A 13,209-nucleotide genomic window follows, 5' to 3' on the forward strand; every position below is an offset into this window, starting at 1 on the left:
CACAGAAATTCCACATGGAAAAGATTTTAATCAAGAGTTTACCTATAATTTTGTTCCTAGTTTGTGGATAGCTTCATCCTTTGTAAGAACAGAAAAGAAAATTAACCTGTATTTCAACAGTCACTCGTCTAACCTTGTATTGAATTCAGTAACTTGTGTATAGTGGTAGAAAAGGGAAAATCAATAAATGGACCCAGGTTTTAGAATCATCATTCTGACGGGACTTCACTGGCTCCTGCTCTGACTGTGGGCTCTTCCAGACACGAGCCAGTTGTTTCTTCCATGTTTGATAATCTTCACATGCGCTTACAAGAAGCTTCTAAATAGCATTAAAATTCTTAGAGTTGAGCACATTTCTGAAGCAATCTTCTAGACTGCTGAAAATAATAATAATAGTAATATAAAAAGAGAGAAAGAAAAAAAGAAGAGTAGCAATGGAAAGGAAGAAAGTAATTGGACTTGAGAGCTCTTAGGATCATTACGGTGAGCAGAGATGGAAGAAGGCATTTACAGTGAGCAAATGTAGAAGTGTCTAAATCAAATTTGGGGACCTATTGGGATTACTGAAGTGAAGGTTCTTGGGATATATGTGATGAATGGATATATTGGTCAGCAACTGTTCAAGCTAAAGCAGTGAGAATCATGATGGAAGTAGTCTGGAAACATCCTTCAGCTTGACGTGAAGGAAAAGGACTAGAGAATCAGCTACTGAATGCTTTGGTGTGAGAACCAGTAACCTTCTTGTTATGCAAACAATAACATCTGATGTTGTTTTTGACTAAGGAGAGTTGTGGGCAGTTAGCAGCCCCAAAGAACACATGGAGAATCTGTAAGGATGAGCTGAACTACAGACAAGATGTCAGATCAGTATGGTACATTAAGTCTTTAAAAAGCTGGTGGTAAAAAAATATAAGAAAGCAGGGTGGGGAACTTCACATTTAATTGAGCTGTTAAAAACATCAGTTTGGCTGTAGCTAGCCTAAGTGACTTAAATTAATAACTCATCAATTCATAACTGAATTGTCTTTGGATAATCTCAAGATTATTTTCTTTTTCTTTTTTTTCTTTTTTTTTTTTGTTGTTGCAACAACATAGCAACAATTCTGCTGATTTTCTTATGTAATCTACAGCATCTACGTACATCATCTTCTGCCATGAAGTTGTTTAAATTACAGACTCTAAAATCCTTGTGGACTCTGAAGCCTCCTAATAGGACTTTCCACGGACCCCCCAGGCTGCTTGCCTCTGATGTATATTCACAGTACGAGTCCGTCAGGCGGGGCGAACAGGAAATACCAAAGTACTTTAACTTTGCAAGTGATGTACTGGACAAATGGTCTGAGATTGAAAAGGTAGATGATCTTTTGTTGTGCAGATGAGATACTTTAATTTTAAATTTAATTTGAAATAAATTGGGTTTTTTCTTTATCAAAAAAATCAGTTGCCAAAACCAATTTGCATTAGAAAATTATACAAAGTCTCATTCTTTTTTGCTTTATTTTAAAAGTGTCTCTGACCCTTGGTTCTCCCTATGTAGGTAGAAAAAGCAATGGTAAGTCCCTTTTGACTTTGATTTCACCTCGGAATGGCTGTGCTTATTCCTTCTGCATACTGTAATGTTAGATATTCACATCATAAAAATACAGGTAACGTAACAATAACATTGCATGCTAGGGAAAATTCTCCCACAAATGTTTAATTGCCTTGCTCCAAAGTGGATTCTGTATTTGTCCAGATGCCCTGTAGTTAGAGACCACTTAACTCCCCTCTTCCTGAGCAATCAGACTAGAAAGAGTCCTGGGATACCATGTTGCCCTGTTGTTTTATTTTGTCCTCTGCCTGTGCTGCTTCTGTTTAATAGTATTCCACAACTCCATCCAGAATATCAGGAGTATTATGTGAAGTATTTCACATTATCTGTTATTTTGTAAGAGCATTAATGCTCAGCATAAGGCTTAAACTGAAACAGGATCCAGACTAGGACTTGAGTCTGAACACAATTGGGATGATAAACATTACATGTTCAGAAAAGGAGAATTTATTGGGAATATCTGAGCTTGATCCATAGCAAGTCTTAATCCATTAAGGACAAGGGAAAAATAATAGCTTATATGCCAACTGTGAAATACTCAGATCTTCCATAATTTGCAGATATTTGTGCATCATAGTTTCATGGTCTTTCAGAAGAAAATATTTTAGTTTTGAATCCCTGTGTTTTGTAGGCTGGAAAAAGACCATCAAACCCTGCCTTTTGGTGGATAAATGGAAAAGGAGAAGAAGTGAAGTGGAGCTTTGAGGAGCTGGGGTTCCTGTCTCGGAAAGTGGCCAATGCGCTGACTAAAGTATGCGGACTGCAGAAGGGGGACAGAATTGTTGTGATCCTGCCACGAATCCCAGAATGGTGGCTGGTGAACGTGGCTTGCATGCGAGCAGGTCAGTGAGCATATCTGAGACTGGTAAAACTGATTAATGCAAGTCAGTTGAGAGGATCAAGAATTTATATGGTTTATAAAGGAAAAATAATGTAATAATCTAGTGAGTGGCCTAGCTACCATTTGCGCAGGGAGTCCTGAAGGTTTTGCACTAGGTGCTGTAGGACAGGTGGCCTGTGCAGCAGGCATGGAGATGACAGAAGGCAAGGAAGAGCCATGGAACTCACCAGACAGGTCCACATTTCATTACTTACAGGAAAGCACAAGCAGCTGCATTACTCCACTATAACTGTTTGGCTTGGGAATGCCAGGGCAAATTCATCTTGGAGGTCAGTTTTGGGAATAGTTAATAGTTTATGTTCTTAGAAAAGAAGCAGATGTAAAAAATGCCATCCCAAACTAACTTTATTGTTCTTCCAGGAATTGTCTTAATTCCGGGAATATCCCAATTATCAGCCAAAGACATATTATATCGACTCCAGGCATCAAAGGCTGCATGCATCATTACCGATGACACACTGGCTCCTGCTGTGGACTCAGTGGCATCTGAGTGTCAGTTTCTGAAAAGCAAGCTAATCGTGTCCAAAGGCAGTCGGGAGGGATGGCTGAACTTCACTGACCTGTACAAGTGAGTATGAGTTAGTGACACTGCAGTCATGATGCAGAAAGCAGACCTGTTCTCCACAAGTGCTCATTTACAACTATTCATTGACTACAAACACTTGTCAAATGCCAACGTTAAGGTGTTAATCATGACTGCTTGATTGCTGATCCACGTCAGAGTTGTTTACTAACAGTGGTCTTGTTCTGGGAATTTTCTATCCTGTTCTTCTGAAGGGGAAGTCTATCTGAGGAAGTGTAACTCCACATTATTTTAGTCTAATTTGGTGAAAAGCTTCTGTGAAGCTTATTGGGGTAGGAGTTCTGCAACATGCAATACTTCATTGCATTCTGAAGCCTGTGTAAAGTAACCATTGAAGTCACGATTGCATTCTCTGTTTTAAAGAAACCAATCTGCTGACCATTCCTGCGTCAAAACAAGGATTCGAGACTCAATGACTATCTTCTTTACCAGTGGAACCACAGGTTCTCCAAAGATGACTGAACATTCCCAGGGTAGTCTTGGTTTCAGACCCCTTTTAAGTGAAAGGTATGAAAGGTTTGAGCCTGGTCGAACATGGGATAATTGAAGCTGCGTAGTAGAACTGTTGAAAAATTACTGAATAAGAAATACCAATTTACAGCCCCAGTCCTCCTCCCTTTGAAATTGGACTAGAAATTCCAGCAGATTTCTAGGGGCATAGGATTGCCCCCAGTGTTTCCATTTTTCAGTGAGTATCTCTTACCCCTGCTTTAGAGTGGTTCAAAGGGCAGCCATCAGCTGGGAATACTTTAGCACAAAGAACCAAGAGATACCATGCTGTTTGGGCTGCAAAAAGCTTTGTGACATGTATAGATGAGCAGTAGCAGAGTTTATGTTGGTTGCACCCTAGTCCCTCAGCAGCCTTAGAACTGAAATATCTGGTGTCCAACACAGTATCCATGAATACTGCTGCTTCAGCCCTATCTTCCTACCTAGCACAAAGTCACTTTATTGAAATTCAGACTCCTGTTTTTATGCTATGTTATGACTGACATCATATATGTATGATATACATGCATGTGTGTATATATATTTATGCAAATATATTATTAGGTGGCCTTTTATCCTAGAGCTAGCTCATAAAATAAACTTACTCAGAGTGTCCAGGGCCCATATATTTTGTCAGAAATCTTGGGCTTGTTGGTTTTTTTTGTTTTTTTTTTTTGGGGGGGGGGGGGGTTTAAGCAAAAATTTTTCGTTATCTTTTTGTTCATTTTTTTTTTCTGCTCTATCAGGTACTGGTTGGATTTGACTCCCTCAGACGTGATATGGAACACATCAGACACAGGATGGATAATGGCTTCACTGGCATCTGTTTTTGATCCCTGGGTTTTTGGATCATGCATCTTTATACATAGGCTACCACAGATTGAATCAGCAACCATCCTAAATGTAAGGAAAAACTCATGGAGATGTGTTAATCTGCAGAAAGGGCGCAAAAAAAATATTTCTTAACAGCAGCCATAGATTTCATGAGGGTTGTGTCCATAGTTGTGTTCGAGATGCTGTATCTGTTGTGTAAAGGCCCTATTTGCATTTTTAATGTACCAGAAGTGGCCAAACCTGTGGTTCATTCATACATTTTGCTCATAGCTGGAGACCACGTGAATGAAAATCATCCAAAAGCAGCACTAATTGCTTGTCTTTTGTTCTAGTGGCTGTGGAAGTAATATCAGCTGCATCAGTAATGCAGACTGAAACTGAAGAGTTTCTCTGCCCACACTGGCACAGATGAAAGTGAAAATCTCCCTATAATGTAGACAGAGGCAGGCTTATTCTGGCCATGCTCCAAGCTATGCAGTCCGGGTGTCATGTAGACATGTTAGCATGGGATTTTGTCCGATCAAATATACTGTGAATCTCTGCAGGAGGGTTTCTTACCCAACAGAGAACATATGGTGCTTTTCCATAGAAAGGAGAGCTACATTTGCCCCCTGTATCACCTGTTCACTGTCCATCCACAAAGCAGGTTTTTGACTTCATATGTCCATCTTGTTGTTTAACTCACTAGACTCTCTGCAGATTCCCCATTGACACACTGGTTGGTGCTCCAACATTGTTCCGCATGCTGGTGCAAAATGATCTCTCCAAGTACGTCCAATATTTTACTAATGTTTAATTTACCCTCACTGAACTTTAATGATCTCCCAGATCTAGCTGGTTGACCAGAATAGGGTAGTAATTTAGTTTAAAATAACCTTCCTGAAAAGACCATCATACAACATTTGTGAGTTTTGCCGAGTTTTGTGATCAAACATAGAGAAACTTGATGTTTTCCTTCAGAAATTTGAGACTTTAAGTATTGAATGTGTGAGCAAATCCCTGAGGGTATGAAACTGAGTGCCTGTTAAATTCTTTATCATAATTTTCAGTTACCACATTAATTGTCTGTGCTTTGGGAAGGACTGTCGTCCTAGAAAGTCAGTGTCAACGTAACTGTGAGGAGAGTGACTTGTGGCAGTTGTACATCATCCCCTGCTCCAGTTCTCACTGCCTGCCACTGTTCCTTCCTCCCGTCTTGCACTTTCTTACTTGGGCTGTTGCAGAGGGTCAGCGATCAGGGCCCTGGCTCAACAAATCGCTCTGTAGTTAGTTATAGGCATGTCCTTAAATCCCAGCTGACTTCAGCAAAAATTTTACTTTATTTTTCATGTGTGTTTAACTCTGACTACTACTACACATATATATAGTGTTGAGCACAGACTGATATCCTTGCTGTATCAGGAGCCAAAGAATCAGGAATTCTCTGATTTCCCCACTCCATGGGACTAACTCCCAGTAAACAGCTCTCCAGTATTATTTGTTTATAGTTGCATGCTCCTTGTCTGGCCCAATAGATTTAAGTACTGCCTCTTGTTTTTTAACTCCCTGTGAAGCTACAAATTCATGAACCTGAAGCACTGCATAAGTGGAGGGGAGCCACTCAACCCAGAAGTCATGGCGCAGTGGAAAAGCAAGACTGGGCTGGACATCCATGACATATATGGCCAGACTGAAACGGTATGTCTGTGGGTCAATATTCTATTAAATCTTTGTCATTCCTTTTTGCTTTACAATGTTTTAAGGTTGTTTTGAAAGAACACAGCCTGTTTCTTCCTTCCTTTCCATGAATGTTTCAGTAATCTCCCCACCCCCGATAACTTCTGAAAGAACACCCTTTCATGGCTCTCCTCACAGAACCTGCCAGAAACGTGTATTGTTGGGAGAAGATGTGCTCTAATATTTCCATAAATGTCCTTAAGCAAATTCCAAGTAACAGTGACAGACAAGAGGGCAGAGTTTGAATCTAAGGAAGAAGACTGGTTAGCAGAGAGCATGAATTCTTCACATATAATGGAACAGGATTCTTTCAGGGAGTTTCTTGAATTTGCTGATCTGTACCATACAGCACTGACATACAGGATCCTATGAATCTTAATTCTTTAATTTGGAATTATTCTAGAAAATACATTTAATGAATTGAATGTGAATGTAGCAATTTTCTACTGCAAAACTTTGTTTTGATTTTGATTTTTACAGGGAGTGATCTGCTCTGTTTTTAAAGGAATGAAGATTAAACCTGGATCAATGGGGAAGGCAGCTCCCTTTTATGATGTTCAGGTTTGTTAGCTGCTCTTTAGATTCTTTCATGGGGTTTTTTGTTTGGTTGGTTTGGGGTTTGGTTGTTTGTTGGTTGTTTTTTTTTTCTCCCATTGGACTAACATACATGTTCTTTTCATTCTAGATCATAGACAAAAATGCTAACATTCTGCCTCCAGGACAACAGGGGGAAATTGCTGTCAGAAGCAAACCGATAAGACCACTTGGTTTCTTCTCTGAATATGTAGTAAGGACTTTATTTTCTTCCTCACCACCACCAATCTCCCCAAAATCTCTCCAACTGCATAGTGGTTCAAAAAGCTGAATATTTTTCACCAGTTTATTATTTATGACCAGAGTAATTTGTTTGTTTGGATTCGAGGATGTTAGAAAAGGGAAGAGAAGAATTTGCTCAACATTGAGTTAAAGTTTTTTTAAAGAATCAAAATGTTTCTGTTTTTTAAACCTATTTTATTGTATTTTATAGCAATGTCAGTACAATTCTTGAACATCCTTGCCTGAAAAATTAAGTTCCAGTGCATTTAACATTATGTGCATTGTAACATAATGTATAGCTAATGCATGCTCAAAATCTAAACTCCGGTTTGTAAACCACTTTGAGGATAACCCTAAGAAAACAGCAGAAAGTGAACGTGGGGACTTTTATGTCACTGGAGACAAAGCGACTATGGATGAAGATGGGTATTTTCAGTTTATTGGAAGAGACGATGACATCATCATTTCTTCAGGGTCAGTTTGCATGCTTCCTTTCTAAATCTGCCATCGTATAATCTTACATGTTGTGTTCCTAGTGAGCTTCTGACATAATAGTCCTGTGATGAATGTATTGACCTCTTGACTTAGGAATACTTGTTTTTATTATTAGCTTTTCATAGACCTGCAGTATCACCTTGGTGATGTCAGTGGCATCTCTGTATCCGTTTCCCCCGCAACATCTCGTCTGTTTCAACAAAGAGTGAAGACTTCCATTGGCAGAGGAGGGATTTTAATCTAGTTTGGTTTTTGACTAAAATTGAAGGACATCTCTATTGGACTCAAAGAGCATTGAAACATTTTATTTTTAACATGTTGAAATTAAACAATTTGATACTGTATGACGTGATACCATAAGGTAGCATCAGCTGGAACTGCAGACCCCAGATATCGGGGTGGGATGGAGCTCCAGCTTAGGAGCCACAAGGAAAAGGGAGAGATGGAGAGGTATCCACAGCCCCAGCAGTCCTCTACCATATGACCACCATGAAATGCTCCTACCTTCTCACACAGCCAACTTTCCTATTCTGCCTGAAGTTTCTATAGTTGGTTGTTGGTTTGGTTTGGTTTTTTTCTTCAATATGACAATTATAAAACATTTGGTACTGGTTTTCCAGCTTATAAAACCAAATCCTACATTTTTCTTTTCTTACCTAGATATCGCATTGGGCCATTTGAAGTAGAGAGTGCCCTGATAGAGCACCCAGCAGTAGCAGAAACAGCTGTTGTCAGCAGCCCAGATGCCCTCAGAGGAGAGGTAATTATGCTGAACGGGGCAGGGGGGGAAGCAATATGTTTGTTTAAACATATAACTGTATGAAGCAGTTCCTACTTTACTGAATGACATACAGCTCTAAGGCAGTCATGTCATCATGGATAATCCTACTTGGGGTGACAGGCAAAATCCCTTCCCTTTTATGTGCCTTTGCTCTTCTTTGTTTCTTTTCATCCCAAGAAGGTCTTCTCTGTGAAGAACATTACAGTGATGTTTACCTTCCCCTTGTTGTTAAGCACTTGTCTATATGCTGAAATTGTCTTTTCTGGCTGTCTTGGTGTAGCCAAAGTTATACTATAACTACCCTAGCATTAGACTTGGGCTACACCTATGGAGAAATCATAGTCCTGTGCTGGGATGGTACAGGCCTGCTGTCCTCAGTGTGAACTTTAGAGATAAACAAGATGTCCCTCAGCTTCAGGGAGAACTCTGCAGAGACACCTCTTATTACTCCTTCTTCTTGACCCCCACTGAGACGATAGAGCAAATGTTCATGCTTTGTAATGACGGCAGGAAAACTGCTTTCAGCTTTCCCTTCTGCACATACATGTGCAGAACCTGGGCACAACCATTTCTTACATTGTGCTGGTGTCTCTGTTCCTCCCTTTTGCATGTCATGACTCTGAGCAGCACTGCTCACTGGTAACCTGTATATCAGCTCTTAAAAATGGATGGTGTCAGTTCACTTTTGTCAACCTTACCTTACAGGTTGTGAAAGCATTTGTAGTCCTGTCCCCGACCTTTTCAGCCTGTGACCTGGAGAGCTTAACCTGTGACTTGCAGGAGCATGTCAAGAAAACTACCGCTCCGTATAAATACCCTAGAAAGGTAAATGTTTCTGAGGATAAACTTTAAACTAGGGCACCCTTCCATAAATCTCAGGAGAATTACTATTTGGATTTCCATGGTTCACCTGAAGGAGACAGTGGTAAACATTCAGCTAGGGCACTGGCTCCAGAAAATCTTTCCTAAATAACATTAGTTTACATTGTTTTTCATACATTTGAGTAAAGTGTTTGTTTAAACCTCTCAAAAATTTCTAGGCTTCATATGATATCCTAGTTAGATCTGCATGTTCTAAGTCAGGCTCACAACCATAATTCTCCATTTTGTATTTAATCTTCAACCAAGCACCCTCCGGTGACTTTAGGGTAGTACCTGACTGAATCTGAATAAGTTTTTATCTACTGGTCCTCACAGTTAATAAATAGGAGGAAAGCTCAGGAGGATACACTTGGTGTGTCTCAGTAATCCCAGCACTACAGGAAAAGAGCTACTAGCAGTGCCTTAGTTCAGCTGTGCAGACTAAGGACCATTAAAGACTTTGTGCTAATAACATCCCTTTTTTCCTTCTTTTGTCATTCATCTCTGACCTCTGATACCATTTAGGTATTCATCCTTCTGTTATAGTACTCATGTTACAGTTCTCAGTTTGGTTAGCTGGGAGGCAGCTACGCAGATGTTTGGCCATCTAGGCAGCCAAAGAAATTGTTTCACAAGTGGCATAATGTGCTGCCTTGATTTGGCTTGGACTTGATTCTTTAGGCGAGCAGTTCTTACTGATGGGAGTCCTCTTAGTTTTCAACATATGCTGAGAGCCAGTCTTGGTAAATCAACTCTGGAGAACATGCTACATTGTTTTCTGTCTTTTTATTTAGGTGGAATTTGTCCAAGAGCTGCCAAAGACAGTCACTGGGAAGATCAAGAGGAATGAATTAAGAAACAAAGAGTGGGGACGGATGTAGCATTGTTTGGAATTTAACAGAACTTCTTTCATTCTGTTAAAACTACATAAATTTCTCTGATAGAACTGCCCTCCTTCTGACCTATTTTTGTTAAATGCCTGAGCATCAAAAACTATAGATAAGACCAAGATGTGATGTTTGTGCCTGCTTGCAAAACTTCTAATGTCAGTACCATGGTTTCAGTTCCTGAAGCACTGCTGGGAAAGAGAACAAACCATACAGCTCCATTCTAGTCCTGAATGTCCATAGGTTCACCAGAATTTGGCTGGTGACCCATCTCCTTTAGATAGCATCCAAGATCAATGAAGAGATAGTGCTGATATGGATTGTCTAGCTCCAAGCTGCAGAAAAGAGAGGCATGGATTTGAGTGGTTCAAATGCTCTGTCCTTAAATGCAGCATGTTTAAACTGAATGCAGTTCTCCTGTCATTTGCTGAAGATGGAAAGACTCCTCTTTATTGACACTACCATTTGACCTTCATAAACCTTTCTTGTTTAATACATGTGTTGATGACAAGCAGTGCCAGCTTCTCCCATGCTTTTTCCACAAATACTCTCTCATACAGAAGTAGCTTCATTGCTCGCCCTCTGTTCGGATCTTTGCACACAATAGACAAAACTCCTGTACCACTTCTGGTGGTCTTTAAAATGAAGTTTGCTGTTTGGCAGGTGACCCGATTTGTAGAACAGACCATGGTTCTTTGCCATAGTAGACACTTGCTACAGGAACAGTCTATTTCTGCAGCCACTTAGAGGTGAAACCAGTGAAAAAACTCCCTTGATCTGCTGTGGATGATCACATCTCTGTTTAACATTTAGCTCTTAGCTTTATGAAGAAGCATGTATTGTAGTTTACACACCCTTACTTCTTACAGTTGCACATGCTAGAGTGGGCCAGATTTTAAGGCTATATCAGTTCTTGGCTGTTCATCCTCAGGTTTTGTTAATTTTGTGTACTGAATGAAGATTTCCTTTTCTGGTGTGAATTTTCATTATTTGACAAAAATGTCTCCAGCCTTGGAGTCCTCTTCTATTCATTAAATAAGAAGGTATTGTTGGAGAACAATAACATCTTTAGGCAGGAAAGAAGGTCTTTTACAGCTGTGTCCCACTGCCTGGAGTTCTGTGTCTACTCCAGCTGTAAAGTGAGATTTGGAGAACTGTAATTTTGAGAAAGTAAAATATTTTATTTCTTGAGAGCAAACACTTTGCTTATGTCAGTGAAACAATTTCTGTACTAGCAACTGCTGAAATGAAAGCAATTGTCAATAAATACAATGTTTACTTCATTCTTTTTGACAGTAGCTTCATTTTTTGTAATGCTCCTTAGTATTCCACAGAGATTTCCGAACACTTTTCACTATTTCACTCCTAAGGTTTCTAGGAGCATTAGATTACATGATTATAAAACTAATCACTAGTTTCTTGAATGCACTTGTTTGGGCATGTCACTTTTTGCTGCTTCAAGCTCTTTTCTGTACCCAGTTCAGTTTCCTTTAAAAGCCAAGTACTCCTGGGCCTTCCAGGGAGTCTACATCTTCTAGATCTTTCTGCTTGGTTTCAAACAAACAAGTGTTTCAGAACAACAAAAAGCAGACAAAACAACAAAAAGTCAGCAAAAAGTGGCCCCTGGAAACTATCCTTGTCTCTGCAGTTAGCTGTTTGGGCAGTTAAACTCCAGTAATGTCTGAGGACTGGGAGGTTGATTTTTTTTTTTTTTTTTCCCTCCCTCACCAAATTTAGGCACCTAAAATCAAGCAACTAAATTCAGAGTTGGGAAGGTTCAGAGCCTTAAAAAAAAAGGTCTACATGAAACTACCACACTGAAGACAAGAGTTTTACCACTGATTTCAGTACAGTTATGATTCTTGACTCTCTAAATTCTAGTGTGGCTCTTTAGAATAATTTGCTGCAGGCTTCAATGCTAGAACTGTCACCTACGGTGATTCCTTGCTTAGCTGACCTTAGAAACTGGGTTTCTGTTGTGCTCTAGTACCCAGTTTTTTGCATGAATTGGCTGGGATCAAAGTGAAGCAGACTTCCAGGCTATTCATGCCACATGCTGTGGCTGTAGTCCATGAGGTGCTTTGCTCTGTGCTGCAGCAACTTCTTATTTTTGATACTCAGTATGCTTTTCTATCTCATTTTCAAGGTAGATGGTTTGTTTAATTCTCCTGCTCTGCCCAGGATCAGAGAACTGCCAATACATTTCCCCTGATCCTTGCAGAATGATTTTGGAGACACAGGCTTACAGCTACAAGCAGTTGAAAGCAAAATACATCTCGCCAGCACATGTCTTTCTTTTGGAGTCACAAAGTTTGAAACTTGACTGAATCATTGTATCACTCTGGCTAAAAAATATAATTTTCAATCAACTAGTCTTTCCCTTTGAGACCTCCTCTCCATCCCTCTTACAGCCCAGCTTCAATTTGCTGTTATTCTCAGAAACAATAAAAAAGGTAATACCTGCATGAGAAAAGGTATTCTGTATCAAATACATTTTGATGCATTATTTCCTGAGAGTTTAGCCTCTCATCCAAAGCCTATGGAAGGGACATGGTGACTTTGGTACATATGGTCTCTGTAGGGATTACTGAAGTGCAACATTATGATGAGGTTGCAGAACAACCTTGCCCAGGTACCTCTGCATGTTTTGCCTAATGTCTGCAAAAACAATGCTGTTCTGCCTTGTATCAGGATGACAAGGAAACAGAAATGGATCATACGGAGGAACTCACTGACTTCTTGAGAGTCTCTGGTCTTCAGCCTCATGCACCAGAAGATAATTAGCCCTTTCTTTTGGTGTTTTATCTGTGTTTAGAGTGGGCAACACAGCTGTTCTAAGGACAGCAAACAAGTAAAATAACTACTTCTTTTAGAGGATTTGTTTCTTTCTTTTGAAGTTTTATAAAGTAGAAAGAAATCTTCAGTTTCAGCTGGGGACGGGGAACATGTTTCCTCTTCAATGTTTTCTCCTTAGCGGTCATATAAATTTTTTCTGGTTTGGAATAGTGGCAGCCCAAGTCCTGAAAATGCATTGCTACAGATGGGGGACTAGCAGTTTTATTGCAGTAGGATTCAAAATCCACATTTTTGGTGGTAGGATGAGAACCATGTGTAGGTGTCCCCTTCTTTTGAAGGCATGTCTCTTGTCTTCCCACCACTAGCCAGGAGTGGAATTCTCAATGCAAGATTGGGGGTATTTGGCATGTTTTTAAACTGTGAAGGATGTTATTATGCATAATATAAGACTACTAACTT

The 13,209-nt window shown here is 39.8% G+C and overlaps 1 protein-coding gene across 1 annotated transcript; it reads left to right on the top strand.

Moving 5' to 3' along the window:
* Nucleotides 1-1,154: 1,154 nt before the first annotated feature.
* LOC104833491 (acyl-coenzyme A synthetase ACSM4, mitochondrial-like) lies at nucleotides 1,155-9,948 on the top strand. The gene is made up of 13 exons (XM_010570167.1): nucleotides 1,155-1,352; nucleotides 2,223-2,433; nucleotides 2,853-3,060; nucleotides 3,439-3,582; nucleotides 4,311-4,467; nucleotides 5,087-5,166; nucleotides 5,952-6,075; nucleotides 6,595-6,675; nucleotides 6,800-6,901; nucleotides 7,277-7,404; nucleotides 8,086-8,185; nucleotides 8,912-9,031; nucleotides 9,862-9,948. The coding sequence occupies exons 1-13, from the start codon at nucleotides 1,155-1,157 to the stop codon at nucleotides 9,946-9,948; spliced, it is 1,740 nt and encodes a 579-aa protein (XP_010568469.1).
* The last annotated feature ends 3,261 nt before the right edge of the window (nucleotides 9,949-13,209 follow it).

This window comes from Haliaeetus leucocephalus, unplaced genomic scaffold (genome assembly GCF_000737465.1).
Source record: "Haliaeetus leucocephalus isolate CR32 unplaced genomic scaffold, Haliaeetus_leucocephalus-4.0 Scaffold295, whole genome shotgun sequence".
Taxonomy (NCBI): Eukaryota; Metazoa; Chordata; class Aves; order Accipitriformes; family Accipitridae; genus Haliaeetus; species Haliaeetus leucocephalus.